Below are 17,824 nucleotides of genomic sequence, written 5' to 3'. Positions count from 1 at the left end.
AAATAACATTGGATGAAAATAAAAGTTAACTACTGACTGAAAACGTGGGGTGCATGGTCATGCATGGAATCAACTCATGTTGAAGACGTATTAGGGTCGACCCGGATATAATTGAACCAGCCCTGGCCCGACTTTGCCTGACTCATGAAGTTCCGTTCTTGGTCTGATTGTATTAACGATTAACCGGTTGCAATTCCTATCACCAGACTTTATAAAAAAACTTATGTGCGTCGCGTATAGCCCTATACACGGCATATATGACATCAAATCTTCAAAAACACACAACCCAACACTCAAAAAATAACACTTGTTGCGTATAGACCTATACGCAACATATAGGTCCCCTCAAAATCAGCTCCTGACACCGATCAGGCACTGGGTTTGAGTTCACAATATACGCCGCGCATAGGCCTATACGAGAATGCTTATTTAATTAATTTATTTTTTAATCGTAATGGGAGTTTAGTCATTTTACATCATTATAACAAGAAAAGTTAACAACCATAAAATCAGGAAACTAAACTATTGAGTAACAACCAAGCAAAACACACACACACACAAAAAAAAACATGTAATTTTACAAAGTTGGGGACTAAATGTGAAACATTGGCATAGACTATCCAGGTAATTTTCTCAAAATTAAAATAAATATATATGTAACAAGGTGTAGACGAGGATAGTTTTGGGATAGATAAAAACGAAAGAAAACGAAGAAAGGTTTAACATAATCCTCAAACAGTTTCTATAACCTAGGGGAAGGTTCATTTGAGAAGAAATTTAATGTGAGAAGAAAAAGAAAAAATGGCATATTAGTAAACTGTTATTTCATTTATAACTCATATCATTAATTTTTCTCTCTTTAATTAATTAGTCAACTATTCATTAATTATCCTACATATAATCTAAAAAACCTACACATATCAAAATTTTCCTACATATACCCTACACGTTATAGAATTTTATCCTACACAGTCGAAATTTATCCTACACACCTCGAAATATATCCTACACAACTCGTAATTTATCTTACACAACTAGTAATTTATTCTACACTTTAAATTAAGTTGTTTTTTTTTTAATTTGGAAAAAGGTATATATTTTGAAAATGAGTTACAAATTTAATTTAGCTAGTTATTAAAGAAGGGGAAGAATACAAATTAATGATTTATATAAGTTTACCAATATACCCTTATATTAAAATTAAATACAAATATTAAATGAAGTAAAATGAAACATTCTTATTGGTTGAAACTTCTTTTTTTTTCTTCTTACAAAAAAATTCTTCTCATTTGAACACTCCACCTATAACCTATTGCGACAAAGATGTTTTATATATATATATGTGTGTGTGTTTTTTGGAAAAACAAAAGGCTTGTAACCTAGTGAGATCAAGGTGGATATTGGTGTGTGGATTTAAAGAGATGTAAAATGATAATAAAAATGTTGAAGACTAGTGATTGTGAAAAAATAAGCTATTAAAGTTTAGAATTAAAACTGTATACCGCCTAAAGTTTGATTGTTTCAGCCACATTAAAGATGGGAAAAATTACGCCGGTTGACATGAAAATTGGAAGTTGTTAACAAATTGATTGTTCATCTGTGTAAAGGTTAAACAACATTACAAGGTAGTAAAAATGAGTCCAATGACAACAAAACGCAACTTACAATTGTAGCACAAGAGTCCATTCCGCATAACCTTTCCCTCTCTCATCTAAACTCTCTCTCAAATGGATAATGCACTAATGAATAGCACAACAAAAGGAATTTTACCTATAAATGGTAAAGAATGGCCCGAAATGTCGGTGAGTTTAAATAAAAGCACGCTCCAAGTCAAGCAAGCTTCTTTGCATGGCCACTAGAAGGAGCCGCGTCGTCTTTCTTTGAACCAGAGGACTCAGGCTTCTTTGCCCATGCAGGAGCCCTATCTGGTTCATAACGGTAGTCATAGAACAGTTCTTCCCCAGCACATATTCTTTCTTTAGCAAATATGCCTACCCTGTGATCTCCAGCTACCATAATAACCTGACCAAATAAATATTATATTATATACATAACTGCACTGGTATATAATATAAATTATGTGGCAAACCAAATGGTGCATTCGAATCAGTCCTGCGCCCAGACTGATAAAAGCCCAAAACCGGTTGAGCCTGTTGGCTGTCATTCAGCTCTCACACCAGTAAAATTAATCCATGGGGTGACCAGTCCTAAAAACCCATTACCTAAAATTGTTTTTTCCAATGTAATAAACTAGAATTGGCAACCGCGTTTCGCGGCGGGGGTTGTTGGAGGTTGCTGGCAAGGATGTACTTGTTTCATGATATATCGATGAGTTATCATAGATGATGCAGACTTTAATCTAAATGATGGTAAAAATAATTAATCACCGCGGTTAATTGAACAGGTCTAGAGTTAAAAGGTAGCTTTAACTATAATAAGGTAAATAAAAAATATTTTATTTGTTACCTTGTGTATTAAAGGGTTAATATAGACCATGTAAGCTTTAATATAAACGACGGTAAAAATAAGCAAGTAACATGATTAAGTAAATATATCTAGAGTTAAAAGTTAATTTAAATTATAATAAGTTAAATTAATAATAAGTAAAATAAAACATATAAAAGAACAAATATTTGTTAAAAAATAACTTCATTAAACTTCAAGGGCCGTATGATAACTCTATTAAAGTTCGGGTGTCAAAATGTAAATTGTTCATCGAAAAAAAAAATTGTTATTAAACTTCCGTATGATAAATCTATTAAAGTTCAGAAATATATGTCAATTGTTTATTAAAAAAAACTATAAAATTTCAGGGGTTATATGATAAATCTATTAAAGTGTAGGGTTAGAAACGTAAATTAATTATAAAAAACAATATTATTATACTTTTATAATTATTAAACTATTATATTATATATTATAAAGCAAAAAAAACAAATAATGTATATTACTGTTCACGTTTCCTTTTGTTAATATATAGAATAGAATAAGTAATTTTTCCAAATATCTGTATGCTATTTAACCTTTTTATGAGTTCAAATTTTACAAGTACTATAAATGCAAATTTCGACATTTTCATGCTTCATAAAACTAGTTGGAGGTAATTATATAACAATTCACTTTTATAATGTATGTTAGTTTGTTACAAATCTGCATATTAAAAAAAGAGTTAACTTCCGTTTTGCTCTCTGTGCTTTGGTCGTTTTAACGGTTTTGCCCCAATCATTTAAAAACAGTCATTTTCCTCCAATAGTTTACTATGTTTTTCCCATTTTGCTCCCCGCCTCTAAATCCATCCAAATTGTTTGTTAACTAAAAAGGTATTTTGGTAACTTCAAGTATAAAACTAAGGGAATTATGTTACCAAAATACCCTTTCAGTTAACAAACAATTTGGATGGAGTTAGAGGCGGGGAGCAAAATGGGAAAAACATAGTAAACAATTGGAGGAAAATGGCCGTTTTTTAATGATTGGGGAAAAACCATTAAAAGGACCAAACCACAGGGAGCAAAACGGAAGTTTACTCTAAAAAAAATCATTCTGTAATTATAAATCAAATATATGATTTTAATGAAATATATATTTATATAATTAAACACGCCTCGCTGGCGATGTGCGCATGTAATTTATGTATGTGTGGGCCCTCGGGGGCAAAAGTGGAATTGCACTAATTTAACGTTACTTTACTAATTTCGTGAAAATAACATTAAAAGCGGTGGGCGGTTAATCATGCATCATGTGGTGGCGGCGTTTATAGCCGAAAGACAAGGTATACATGCACTAATCGGCCTTTGTCCCGATTGTTGCTGAATGTTATGTGTCTTATGTCCAAGGCTTGATGCAAAACTACTATCAAGTCGGGGGTCTCACTGGAAGAAGCCTCTCTATTCCTACGGGGTAGGGGTAAGGTTGTCTACATCTTATAAACAGCGATACACTAGAAAAAAATTTACATGTATATTATATCAAAATACCCTGGTATGTACGTTGTTTTACACGAATAATTAACAAAAACCTAAAATCCAGCTATTTTATAGCTATATATAATCGGTATTTATATTTTAAAAAATAAAAAATACAAAAAAAAAATGATCGAAATCCCGCTATTTATGGCTACATACCCTGTACCGATCTTCGATCAATACGCTACGCTATTTGCTATAGCGACCACTATAGACAACTATGGACTACCAGGCCCCTCTTCAAGTCCAAAGACCAGACTTAACCGGAACTGGATCACGGCTAGGAACGGGCTTAAACGTTGCATTTAGAATGGGGCCTTTCTGGGCCAGATCAATACACCACTGAGTCCAAGTGCCCAACAGACCCAAATCACATGTAAAAGCCCCATTTGGACTGTTGAACATATTTAAGGTGGATAATTTCCAACAAACCAACCCGCTCAAAAATTCTAATACATTGACAACACTCTTTAACTATATGTTGAAACTGGGATTCCAGGAACATACCTTGGCATAGCAGTTTGGAACCGGGGAATGATTAGCAAACTTCAATTTATCACCCTTACGGTAAGCATCAAGAACATACTGCATATCGACAACAAAAACGTGTCTCTTATGTATGTTACAAAGACAAAGTAAAGAATGACTAGAAGAAAAGAAGTTTGTGTGTTACTTGATCATTTAGGTTGAAGAGGAAAGATGAATTTTCACGATCATAGATCTTTCCACGCTTGTCAGCTTCACGGTGTGAGATCAATTCCCCGGTGTACTCACCCAGATATTCATGTTTAGGTACACTATTCTGAAGACCATCAGCTAAATGTTAGTTGCTTCAAAATAAATGGTACTAATACACCACTAGTCCTGAAAAATAACTGGCGTTCCTCATGTATTGACTTTAGTGCAATAACAAGCCGCATAAAAATACATGGTGATATGAATTTAGAAACATGTGTCTTGTCGAGTTGATTAGCGTGGTAAATTTGTATTAAAAAATCATATAACATGTAATTTGTAAAACCTAATGAAATGTCAAAACTCGTCATGAAAAGTTGCAACCTTCCATTAAAGTAGCTATTTAAAGAAGAGTCAAAGAAGTTTAATCTTTCATTAATTTCTTAATGTCACGGCCTTTCATGAAAAGCTGCAACTTTTCTAACGATATTAATGCGACATTTCTACAGACTTTTTTTCACACATTTACACTAGACTCTCCATGTGACATTACATAAACACATTACAGCACTCTCATGGTTGCATCACAGATTTACTTTGGATTGATTTGCTTATATACTTAACTGGTGTGTTTCCTTTTAAAGATTTCATAACCATTATATTTATTAGACCACATATATATATATACCTTTAAGAAAGCTCCCCAGCCTGAGACATCAGACCTTCCTAGTAAAACCTGCAGCATCCAAATCATTACATTTTTATGCATTAAGTTCTGTTATTTTGTGGGTTGAGAAAAGAACACAAATTACCCGTTGTTGCTGTTTGAGGAGAAGCTTCATATTCCTACATTCGTAGTTATCACCTCTTTGGCCTGGAATCCCTAGAGTTCCATCACCACACCTGCAAACTCAAATAAACAGCTTTCAACTACAAATTGTATGTCTTAAAACATGTATATGATTGAAAATTAATTTTATAAAATATAGAAAACGATACCCAATCCAGCAATTTCGGCATACGTCAGGGTCACATTCTCTACCAGCAGCGAAGCACGGGCATTGACGACTTCTACACTGGCTTTTAGCACAATGGCATCCTCGAAAACGAGTTTTACATGTTTTCGGACATCTAGTCAAACATACAAGTGACCATACGAAAAACCAAAAAAAAAAAAGATCAATGGAAAACAGATATATTGAATAAAAATAACAAGGGGCTTGCTTACCCACAGTACTTTTCGCAACAAGTCCCGTTGACAAAGCAAGAACACTCCTTTCCACAGGCGGATTGACAACCACACGGGTTATATTGCCGACAAGGAAGCTCTTTTTTATCGGAGATACGTTTTCTCATTGAATGGTATCCAGCAGACTTCCAGGAATACTTTAAACGACGAACTTTACCTCTTCTGCGTAAAAATCTTGATCTTCTTTTTAATGTGTTACCCTGATGTACATCCGTTAAAAAGAAGTAAATATATTGATTAGTAATATCACTGCCACGAGTAGACCATGAATAACTAACCGTATTCCCGTTACTATCAATTCGGGATCCATCACTAAGGAAATTTGTGCTGTCACCCCCTAGAGAAGATAGCTTATTCTCAGAGCAATTCATTGCATTAAACACCTCCGCACATGTCTTCATGCCATTCATTAGATTCCTTGCTATTAAACAGCTGCAATAATTAAAAAAATATATATACATATTACAACAAGATTGTATGATAGAAAACCCCACATAAACCTAAAAGTTACAGATAATACAACGCTACAAAATACATGCTTGGATGATATAATTACGATCCAAAACTAGGGTACCCATGTAGAAAGCCAAAAGTTACTGCAGCACCAAACAAATTACATAGCACACGCAAATTTAGTAGCAAAATGAGCAAGTTGTGTCGTGAATACAAAGTAGTGTGGCCAGTTTTGTAAAGAGTAAAATTACATGTCGGGCTGAGTCGAACCAGAACGCTTTACGTCCAAAAAATACTTTTTTTAAAGAGTAAAATGCCAGTTTTGTCCCTGAGGTTTGGCCAGTTTTACGACTTTCACCCTGCTCGTTAACTCCATCCATTTTTCTCCGTTATGTCAGGGGTACTTTCGTCTTTTGTTAACTTAAAGGGCAATTCGGTCTTTTTCACTTTATGTACAAGCATTTAGCATAAAGTACAAGTATTCAAAAGACCAAATTGCCCTTCAAGTTGACCAAAAAAAAAAAACAAAAATGTCCGTGACTTAACAGAGAAAAAATGGATGGAGTTAACTAGCCGGATGAAAATGGCAAGAATTGGATACAGATGCGATAAAACAAACCTTTGGACGAAAATTGCAAAACTGGCCAAACCTCAGGGACGAAAATGACATTTTACTCTTTTATAAATAATTAGCGTGCTGAACATGATTACAAAAAGTACATTAATTCAACAACATTGTAATTTTCGGTATTATATGATTTAGGAGGCTCAACACATAGTGTTGGTCAACAACTTTCGGCCTGTTTAAGCCTTTTGGTCAGTTCCCTTTTTCGCTAATTGTAAGATGTCGTATCCTATAAAAGAATCAGATGCACAGATTATCTCTTAACTTTCTAATTGCTCAGATCATACAAATGCAAGTACTAACCTGTTCCTCCCAAAAATCTCGAGACCTTTTTCAAAAAGAGATTTTTCAATAGTTTTCCAGCTTTTGAACTCAATCACTTCTTGTCTACAAATACTCTCGTCCCCAAATTCTTCTTTCTTCCATTTGTCATCACCGACAATCACCGGTTGGGCACTAGTGATCTCCTTACAATCACTGGGAACTAACGGGTCTTTACGCCTACCCCTTCTTGCACTCAAAGATTTGGCCTTTAGAGAAGATGAACTCGCTTCTTCACTTTCTTTATGTGAACTGGATCGAACCCCCAAATCTCTTAACCCAAGGCTTCCACTTGAAACGGAGTCGGAATCAGAAGCTTCCAGCTTCTTTTGTCTTTTCTTTACTGCAACCGACACATGATCAGATATGCGTTTGCTGTTCCTTTGACGAGTCCCGCGTTTCTCCAAAAGTTTGGACTTGCGTGAGCCCGGTCTGGCATCTGACTCACTACTTTCAGATATGTTTTTAGCATTTGATGAGGCGTTTTCACTCTGTGAAGACTTTAACCTCCGTAATAGAGAACGACCGTTTGGCTTTTTTCTTGACGACTGGACGTTATTACCGTCTGATAAAGGAGCGGCTTTTTGTTCACCATTGAGCTGCATAGAAGATGGTACCGCATTGCCATCCACCTTTTGGACCTAAAGACACCCAAATACAGATACATAAATAAATAATAACCCTTCTGTGATAATGTGAACACCTAAAATTATAACAAATTAACAATAAAACCATAAGATAACGTATAATATAATCTAGATCCTACTTCATTTCGTAGGCATCATCCATGATAGATAAAACATGCAATTACCTGACGATAACAATGTGGACCACAAGGTACCTTCTCCTCATCCATGCGGTTCAACGTACATTGCTTTTCAGCCTAAATACAATGTAAGGGTTAAAAACTATTAGATTCCAAAATACATTTGCCTTTGGGGAAAAGAAAAAAGTTGTCAACTAGAGTCTCTTTTAGGGAATGGATTGGCAGTAAAAGTAAACTAAAGTTAACTTACAGGAAATATAAGGTCCTGCGAACATCCATGTAACTTACAGTCAAATACCTGCCAATAGAAATCACAAGAACAGATAATATTAGCAGACGAATTGAATGTTGAATTGAAACCCAAAATTCGTTGAATTGGAACCCTAAATTCGCGAATTAGAAGAGAATTGGGTCGTATGTGTATTCCGTATGGTACAAAACGTACCAATTCGAAATACGCGGGCTGGCCAGCGAATTTGATAACTATGATCTGACAATAGACATGTGTGACACAGATTCGCAATTTCAAACAAAATTGAGAGCACCAAGGTGTGTTTATATATGTATGTGTGATCCGTATGTACCAAGTCTAAAACCAAACTAATAAAAGAGACGGGTTATGTGATAATTCTAAGAATATTAAGACTTATCATACTTACTGAACCAATTAAACTAAAAAATCAAGGGACCCACTAGCTGCCCTCTTTGCACACCGACAGGCATAAGTGATCAGACTCAAGTTATACTTTGGAGTTCTAGCCTTGGCTTTTAATTTAATTGATGAACTTCATCTCTTCCACTTTTTGTATAAAAAAAAAAAAAGAATGAAAACATGTAGATTAGCAATGCTTACTAGACATCGGCGACAAAATAGGTTGTCAAATGAGTCCAGTGCAGCTTCAAGGTCTTTGTCATACAATGAACTCATATCAAACTCAGAATTTCCTGGTTTAGAGCCTTCAACAGCATTTTCTTTATTAACAAGGACTTCATATCTTGCCTGCATGAGATGTTCCATAATGTGTGAAAAGCAAACACATTAAAAGGCAAAAAAGCTGCACCAGCAATCCAAAACAATAATGTCAAGTATCTAAGTGCTTACCTTGACTTCAGAAGGTTTTCTGGACAACTGTTGTCCCAGTAAATCCAAGACAACAACAGACGACCCAAGCTGTTGGATGGTCTTTCTGGAACAATTAAAGGTATGATGAGAATGCAGTAATATTATTCTATACACGACTAGAAATTGATGCTAATATGAAGCACACATCTAGAAAGTATAATATCAAAGAACTTCAGGTCGGCAAAAATGAATTTTTTATGCATATAACAGGAAACCTGAACACAGAGACCATATATATATATTATATATATATATATACACACTAAAATATAGAAATCTCAATTAAACTAGTTGATTCCGCCCGCGCGTTGCGGCGGGGACCCAGTGACTGCAAAACGCGTGTCAGCAACGGCAAGCAGATCCCGAATATCAAAACATAAATAAAAATGACGTGGTAAGGATAGTCACTCCGTCCTAAAAAACGATTTTAAATAACCTAATATATAATAATAGGACCCACACGTCCTACACGTTGGAAATTCGATTGTTTTCAGTTCAGTTATTACGGTGCTATCACGTTAAAATATGGATGAGCTCGGTACCGGTAACCACACCGAAAGTACCGATCCGGAAAATCATCGAAATTATTAGGTACCGGCACCGAAAATGCTCGGTACAATACGGTATGGTATTTGAAGGTAAAAATCAATAAATACATGTATAGTGCTAGACCGGTGTCGAATCGAAAGTAACGATTCTGAAAACGCCAAAAGGTAGGTACCAAATTGGTACCGAGAATGATTTGCTATAGTAAATTTGGTACCGATACGATACCAGTTTGATTACAGGATTTGATACGATTTGCTCATCAATAATCTAAATATCCAAGTTAATTTTACATGCTACAATTCATTCATTACAGAAAAAGACAAAAGAAAGCAAAATAAGTTGTTGTGTATATAAAACCTCATTCAAACGAAATACAGTTTACTTACTGTGTGTATGAAAAGTAATCTAAACGGTGCAATTACTTGCATTGCTACGTTGCTACAGGATTTGATGAGCTCGGTACCAACCGGTACCGAAAATACCGTTACCGAAATCCCCAAAAGTGGGTACCGGTACCGAATATACCTCCGTTACCGAAATCCCCAAAAGTGGGTACCGGTATCGAATATACCTGGTACGGTACGGTTCGGTACCGGTCGGTACTGGTACGACATTGGTATTTGAGAGTAAAAACCGGTGAATACCGGTGCCGAATCGGTACCAAAAATACACTCGGTTTAGTAAATTTATAGGTTCTATTTTTAATATATAACATATAGATGTTACTATTCATTCAATTGGATTTTTAATATATAGGTAATGTCAAACAACTGTGAGTAGATAAGACCATATAAACATATAAAATAAAGAACACCAACCGAATAATATAATCTTCAGGGTCAACAAACTCTTTCTTTTCCTCTTCTTCATCAATTGCTTCCTCTTCACTGTCACTCGCAATTAGTGCTTCACCGCCATTTTGATCATAGTAAATTCTCCTGCGACCTACTACAGACTGGTCTTCTGTCATTCTTTGATTTCTGCATAATTTATAGTTGCATAAGAGATGAACTATAACTTAAAACTTACAAAAATGGAACCCATTATAAGCAGCAGTACTATTAAACATTAAACAATAAAGAGTAAATTACTTTTTGAGTCCTTGTGTTTTAGTTGTTTTAACCACTTGAGTCCAAAATCAAAAAGTTTACCGCCCTGAGTCCCTAACCGCTCATTTTATAACGTTTTGAGTCCCTGTGTTTTAGTGGTTTTAACCACTTGAGTCCAAAATCAAAAGTACAAGTGTTAAAAAGTTGAACTCAAAACGTTATAAAATGAGCGGTTAGGAACTCAGGGCGCTAAACTTTTTGATTTTGGACTCAAATGGTTAAAACCACTAAAACACAGGGACTCAAAAAGTAATTTACTCAACAATAAAATAGTGATAGCCAAACATATGTTTGACAGCATTTAGATAAACGGAGATCACCTATCCAAGAAAATCCATGTGGTGTACGGAGGTAATTTCTTCACTTCTGGAAGCTTGATAGGCCTGACCGCGTTTTTTACTGCAATGCTAGATCCTAAAAGAACTGCCGAAGCATGCCCATCTTCCTGAGAGTTACTGCTGTCACTGTCATCGTTGCTTGCATTGACCCCGTTTTGCATGTCAATTGCATCCTTCTGCCTCTTTGTTAACAAAACAACAGTTTGATTTGCTCCAGTAGCCCTTAGTTTTCTTCTTTCTAACGACAACTTGTGATGGTTGTTGGTGACTTCAGCCAACTTAACCCTGTTCTCTTCCATTCTTTTCTGTAAAAACAAAAATATATCAAACCATTATACTAAAGACTCTTTACCAAAAATCAGAATAAAATATTATGGCATTCCGTTGTTCTTAGAGTTTAGACTAACCATGATATACGCACAACGATCAGCACCGACTTTCTTCTTCAAGGAGTCGATAACCAGTGAAATTTCTGAGGGAGCAATAGCTCCGCTTTGTGGTCCCACAATCTGAGAAATAAGAATACTATTTTAGTATCGCAGCTTCTAACATACAAATCATACAGTGAGTCAGGGATTAGTAAAAGTTATGTTGAAAGACTATGAAGAATGACACATCCTATTGCATAAACATTCCAATGGTATATGTTTGTAAATACTCATTCAAGATATAGGGGCATCTTTATAAGGTATAGAATAAGTATAATCAATGTTATTGTTAAAAACAAATGCAATTTAATGGGGGTAGGGTGCTTGTAAAATTTTAAAGAAATGGAATCTTTTTTGAGATAAGCCATAAGATTTAAAATTGGCGCAATAGTTATGAAAAACACAAATGACACTAGAAAGTAGAAACAAGCTTACATAATCACAGAGGACTAATGCATACCTATGCACCAGATGGACTAACTATTCACTTTTACCTAACATGTCATATACTCATATCAGGCAATAGCACTTGCATTCAAGGGAACATGTAAAGTTGCTCAAATCATACACAACACAAGCCACACGCCAACAACTATGTATCAGAGTCTCCATAGTTTCAACAAAGAAGAGTTTGTGAAGGCCTTACTCAAAGATGCGGAACACAAGTTAGCATGTGCTGCACACACTGTCAACTTCGTCGACATTAACTATACAAATTAGGTCCCATGTGTGTGTGCCATCCCTTAGGTTAAGGTTTAATCAGTTCATATATGGAGTATGGACAAATGAGAAAACTAAAAACTAACTCAACTCCTGATCTAAATTTTAGAGTAATGGAGAGTATTCTCTCTTCTGACCAAAATCACTATCATTACTCTTCGGCTAAGGGAAGGCTGAAAACGTTGTTGCAAACCTCATTAAGATCCATGTGGTTAATCATCTCAACGAACATGTGGTATAGGAACACGTCCAAGAAAGACATAGGTATCTTGGTTGTAAAAGGCACGCATTAGGAGCTCCTAGGCGTGAGGCACACTCAGAAGAGGTGCTTTGCACAAGAGGCCTGTGACTTTGAGAAGTCATCGAGCTTCAGTAACTCTGCTTCATTGGCAACCAAGGCGTTGGTTCGGCAACCAGCAGCGGCCATTTAGGTTCCTCATAGCTTTAGTCTCGCAACTAGCGACAACCATTTAGGTTTCTCACTATTCACTTCAGTCTATGAATTTTTAACCATAATTAAGTAACTGCATTAATGTTGAGTGGTTGGTGTTCCGAAGTAATTGTTCATAAAAAAGTTGATATTGTATATTACACACCTACTTAACTTTTTAATTGGACATAAATACATATACATTTCATTATATAGAACTTGTAATTAAATATGTATATTTATATAATATGCATTATATAACAGGATAAATTATAGACATATATATTTAATTTAAGAGTTATAATCTTTCAATATATATACACACGCACACTATAGTTAATAACGTATGTTGATTAATTTGTTGTTTTTGATGTCAGTTATGAGTGTTATGTGTTGTATTGTAAACTTTGCATATCGTTTTTTGCTTTATTTTTTGACATATGATTGATCTATTTTGATGTTCAAGCATTTAGATTGAGATGGTTTGGGCATGTGAAGAGGAAACAGATGACAGCTCAAGTAAAACCATAGAAATCCTTACAATGGAGGGGATAAGCAGATGCAGGCCCAAACTGACATGGGATGAGAAGCAGATGCAGGCCCAAACTGACATGGGATGAGCGGAGTAAGCAGAATTTGCTAAACTTGCACCTCTCAAAGGGCACGATCAAGGATAAGAGTTCTTAGAGATATTGAACTAAGGTTATGGACTTTTTAGGGAGATGTATAGATATGTCTTAGATTGGTCTTGGACCTTAGCTTTTCTTACACTTTTGTTTGCCTTTGAGTTGTCTTTGAGTATAGATTTTTTAGAGGAATGTATAAATACTTTTAAAGGGCTTAGTGGGACTTTTTGCTTGTCTTTTTGACTTTCTATTTGTTGCTACTATAGTTATACTCAAGGATTACAAGTACGGAAACGTGCCTCAAGGCATTTTCCCTTCGCCTTACGAGGCATACGCCTCGAGGCGAACCGAGATGGAATTAAAATATAAATATAAAATCATACATATTATAAAAAATAAAATATTAACTAAATTCATAATCAGATTCATCAAAAACATAAAAAAGACACGAAATGTTTGAAATTGACACAAAAAATCAAAAAATCCCCTGAGGCACAACTTTTCTTAGCGCCTCAGCCCTATGAGGCGCACGTACAAAATAACCCCATGAGGCGCCGCCTCAAACTCGTTTTTTGGGCGCCTCGAGGCGCAAACCTCACCCGTTTTTTAAACCATGGGTTATACTCACCATCTTATGATAGCAGTAACCTACTACTATCATTATTCATTATTCGTACTTTTTGTATGGTTGTTGCTTTATTTCCCTCCACCACATCCATGTTATCTCGATTATTATATTGTGCACGTAAAAATAAAGGTTTTGGAGCAAGGGGTCTCTAAGGGTGCAGCATCTCTATCCCCGAGAATTTGGGATTAAAGAAATATTTACCATCATCCCACCCTCCCCAGACACTACAGATAACTTTGCTATGAGTGGGATTTTACCTGGTATGTTTGTTCGGTGTTTACACTTTTAGAGTGTACTATGATGTATAAATATTTTTAAAGTAATTTCTCAAAACTTGCGACTCTCTTTTAGAAGTGTTGCCTTTCTCTTCTATGTATACTTCTAAGTAGTTAATGCAGTAAAATATCGGATATCGGTCAAGGACTGATATTTAAGATATTGGTTATCGCGGTGGGATATCGGTAATTTTAATATCATGCTAAATTTATATATATAGCACTTTAACACTAACAATTGTAACAAGTAAGAACTGACTAAGACTTAAAATACTAACATTTAACAGTAACAACTAACAATTAAGACTTAAAACGCTAATAGCAGCAATAAGAAGAAAAATGAACGGTAGAAATAAGAAGAAATCAAGAAAATCGGTGATTTACCAATCAAATACTGGTCCTATATCGGTCAAATATCGGACAATATTGCTGATATTATCGGTACCGATATTCTGACCAATATTTTGTACTGCTATCTCGGCAGGGGACCGATAACCGATATATCACTGATATATCGGTTGATATATCGGGATATTAACTACATAACTATACTTGACCATTCACTTAGGTTCTTTTATTTCTCCTTCAAGAATCACACAACAAACACTCCCAAAACCACTATTGTTGGACATCTAGAATGTGTGATGGTCAATGAAGTACCCTTTTGAACTAAACTCCCACCGCCACCCCTGGGGGCATTTGTTGTAGGTCCATATCTTTACCATTAGCCTAAAACAACTTTTATGATGCTTCTAACTACTAACGTCCTCATAATAACATATGCTTCATACGGAAAAATATCAATATAAAATAAATACTCAAATGAACTAAAGTATCGTTCATAAAAATCAGGTATAAATAAGCATGCATTTATCTTATAGAATTTCAATGACTTCATTAGGTATTTGCCAAGAAAAAATCCAATGCATGAATGTGTCCTTTGTATAGCAAAAGCAAGTTCACTCCACGCAACTATGTTGAGGCTTTTTTTGTACGAAACTATGGTTGCACTGTAACATTTTTCTTTGCTTAGAAGCTCTAGTTATATATAGATGCGGGTAGATGAAGTGAATAGAACCTCTTAAAATCCTCTTAAGTGCATGACACCAACTCATATTTATATAGACTCATCGCGTAGAAATCTATTGTTGTCGTTATTCGCTTTCGGCTTTCCCTTTCCAGTTCTAAATAAATTATAGCACTTTGCAAACAAATGGAAATTGTGGTCATTACTTAATGTTCATGGCAAATAGTATTCAAAAAGACAGAAAGAATGCAAGTAAAACTAATAGAGATACATTGACAAATCTAGAACCTATAAACTGTGTGTAGCATAACATGAACCAAAATTCCATACAATAGCATCACATCAAACCCCGTAAGAATCAACCTCCAGTGACGTAGATCCGGTGGATACGATTCTTTTTATTTAAGGGAACCAAAGCATGCACGTCACCGAAGACCCGTAATCCATGCATGCCATGGAAGAGTACCCACGTTATTTTATAGTTTAATTTTCTAGTTTTTTTCTTACACTACCACGCCTAGGTTTATTCCACCATGATTTTAGTATTTTAATTGTAGTTGTTTATTTTGTAGCGTGTAAGTCAATAACTCCTAGTTGTGGCAGTTGTATTTATGTATGTGGGAATATGCCATTGTGGTCTTGTATCTCCTAATCAATCCTTTTAGCTTTACAAGAAATGCAGAGAGTTTTACAATGAAAAATATGTGTGTTAACTTATCTCATTGGATTATGAGTTCAATTTAAATGTCTATGTCTATGTCAGCTCAACTATGGCACGTTGGGTGGTCTAGAACTCTAGATGTATCTCCGGTTGGATATCGTCGCCCTATCGTTTGTTTGTGTGGTGTATCTGTATCACAAACAAGCCATAAACCTATCCTTTAACTACCATCTCAATCGAATTCCAAACTACCTATCCGTTGCCTACTTCGATTCCTATCATTCATCGCATCACAACATTCCAGATAAAATTCATTACATAGCAACAGCATTGCACAGTTCACCGCAAAATATTGCTAAAATTTTATGTAGCAATAGTTAGTAGATCGAATTAAGCAATTAAACATAGCATAAAATAACAGATAATAATAGCTGGAAAACCACAATACTATTCCATCTATCACCTAACAAAAAACACTTTTCCAAAACAAAACAAAACATAAGCAAATAAATGAATAGCACAACAAGCATTAATTCAAATCACAGTACCGTAGATACATCTGCAGATTCCGATCGGGCGGCAACGGTGGAGGACGGATGAGAGACCTTCGGCAGCGACATTTACCGCCGGTGAGAGTGTACGGTGTTGAAGAGCATAAACCGGCGACTATGCGATCGGAATCATGCGAATTTGGGGTTTGAAACCCTAGGTTGTTGCGACTTTTTGGGGAAGAGCGGCGTCAATTTTATATAAAGAGTGTTATTTAATTACGGCAACGGCCGAGTCTGCGGGATTCGATGGGCTTGAATTTTTTGGTTTAAAAGAGGAAAATGTTTGAGCGGAATTGTGAATGAATTTTAGATACTATTCGATTTTGAATTTTCTTTTTTGTTGTGTTTTTGCTCTATCTCCAATTTATGTGTAGGTTTCGGTTGTTCTGGATAGGGTGGGTAGGTTACGATAGGAGTTTTGGTAACATGAGTCTTGTACGGGGTTATAAAATTATATTGGATATATGGTTATCTACTTGTAGAGTATCGAATTTTATTATGTATAGTTGTTTATGGTGTTACACGAGAAGCATGATCCGATGGAATACTCATTATGCAAAACATGACACGATTTTAATATAAAAACAATTGCGTTTTTTTTTTATAGAAAAAACAATTGTGAGTTTATAATGTAAGAAATAATATTTATGACAAAATTAAATTCCAATATAATTGCATACCAGCATTCATAAATTGAAAACAATAAATATTTCTAGGAAGGGGTGGAGGTGTAAGCACAATTAAGATATCAATTTTAATAGATTTTTTGAACCGCTAACGAATCATTTAAATGGGTTACTGGCGAAATTCATCATATCGGGATACATTCGTCTTCCGAACCGGGAAAAACCCCTACCTAGGGCCGAAGCCTGTGAACACTCGCCCGAAGGCACGACAATGCGGTGAGGTAAAACCCGCTCAGTTCAAGTATCGAACTAGCGATCACCGCCTACTCGCCTAGTCTCTCATCATCACCAGGTACCGAAGAAATTAAATGTTGGGGCAGGAATTGAACCTATGTTACTTGGAACATCAGGTCTCTCCCTTTCCACTCCACCACTAGCTCATTGGCAGAATCCCTAACCTCATACTTTAAAATCAAACATCACTTTGGTATCATTTGTATTCTTCATTTTCGTAAATCTCATATATAAAACCAAGAGCAAACTGTCAAAATGGTCCATGAGGTTTGATCACTTTTACCACTTTAGTCCAAAACTCAAACCTTTTGAATTTGGGTCCCTGTGGTTTTAATTTTGTTGCTATTTTCATCTAAAGTCAAAATCTGGCCAGATTTTTCAGTTAGCA

At 35.4% G+C, this 17,824-nt stretch overlaps 1 protein-coding gene across 1 annotated transcript; it reads right to left on the bottom strand.

Moving 5' to 3' along the window:
* Nucleotides 1–1,535: 1,535 nt before the first annotated feature.
* Nucleotides 1,536–16,871, bottom strand: LOC110879066 (histone-lysine N-methyltransferase CLF). Its single transcript, XM_022127476.2, has 17 exons — nt 16,514–16,871; nt 11,578–11,679; nt 11,153–11,475; nt 10,542–10,703; nt 9,154–9,238; nt 8,905–9,051; nt 8,302–8,349; nt 8,097–8,168; nt 7,268–7,926; nt 6,165–6,318; nt 5,866–6,086; nt 5,637–5,768; nt 5,450–5,540; nt 5,326–5,373; nt 4,636–4,764; nt 4,470–4,547; nt 1,536–2,022 (listed from the first exon to the last, which is right to left on the bottom strand). The coding sequence occupies exons 1-17, from the start codon at nt 16,583–16,585 to the stop codon at nt 1,831–1,833; spliced, it is 2,715 nt and encodes a 904-aa protein (XP_021983168.1). The 5' UTR covers nt 16,586–16,871; the 3' UTR covers nt 1,536–1,830.
* Nucleotides 16,872–17,824: the final 953 nt, after the last annotated feature.

This window comes from Helianthus annuus, chromosome 9 (assembly GCF_002127325.2).
Source record: "Helianthus annuus cultivar XRQ/B chromosome 9, HanXRQr2.0-SUNRISE, whole genome shotgun sequence".
NCBI lineage: Eukaryota > Viridiplantae > Streptophyta > Magnoliopsida > Asterales > Asteraceae > Helianthus > Helianthus annuus.
The sequence above is the reverse complement of the archived record's forward strand: the minus strand, read 5'-3'. Positions and strand labels throughout refer to the sequence as shown.

Excerpts from the sequence above, each read along its gene's own strand:
- LOC110879066 (XM_022127476.2), bottom strand. The coding sequence starts at position 16,585 with ATGTCGCTGCCGAAGGTCTCTCATCCGTCCTCCACCGTTGCCGCCCGA. Across the intron at positions 11,476-11,577 it reads ATCGTTGTGCGTATATCATG|AAAAGAATGGAAGAGAACAG; the intron begins GTTAGTCTAAAC and ends TTGTTTTTACAG. Across the intron at positions 9,052-9,153 it reads GAAAACCTTCTGAAGTCAAG|GCAAGATATGAAGTCCTTGT; the intron begins GTAAGCACTTAG and ends CATCTCATGCAG.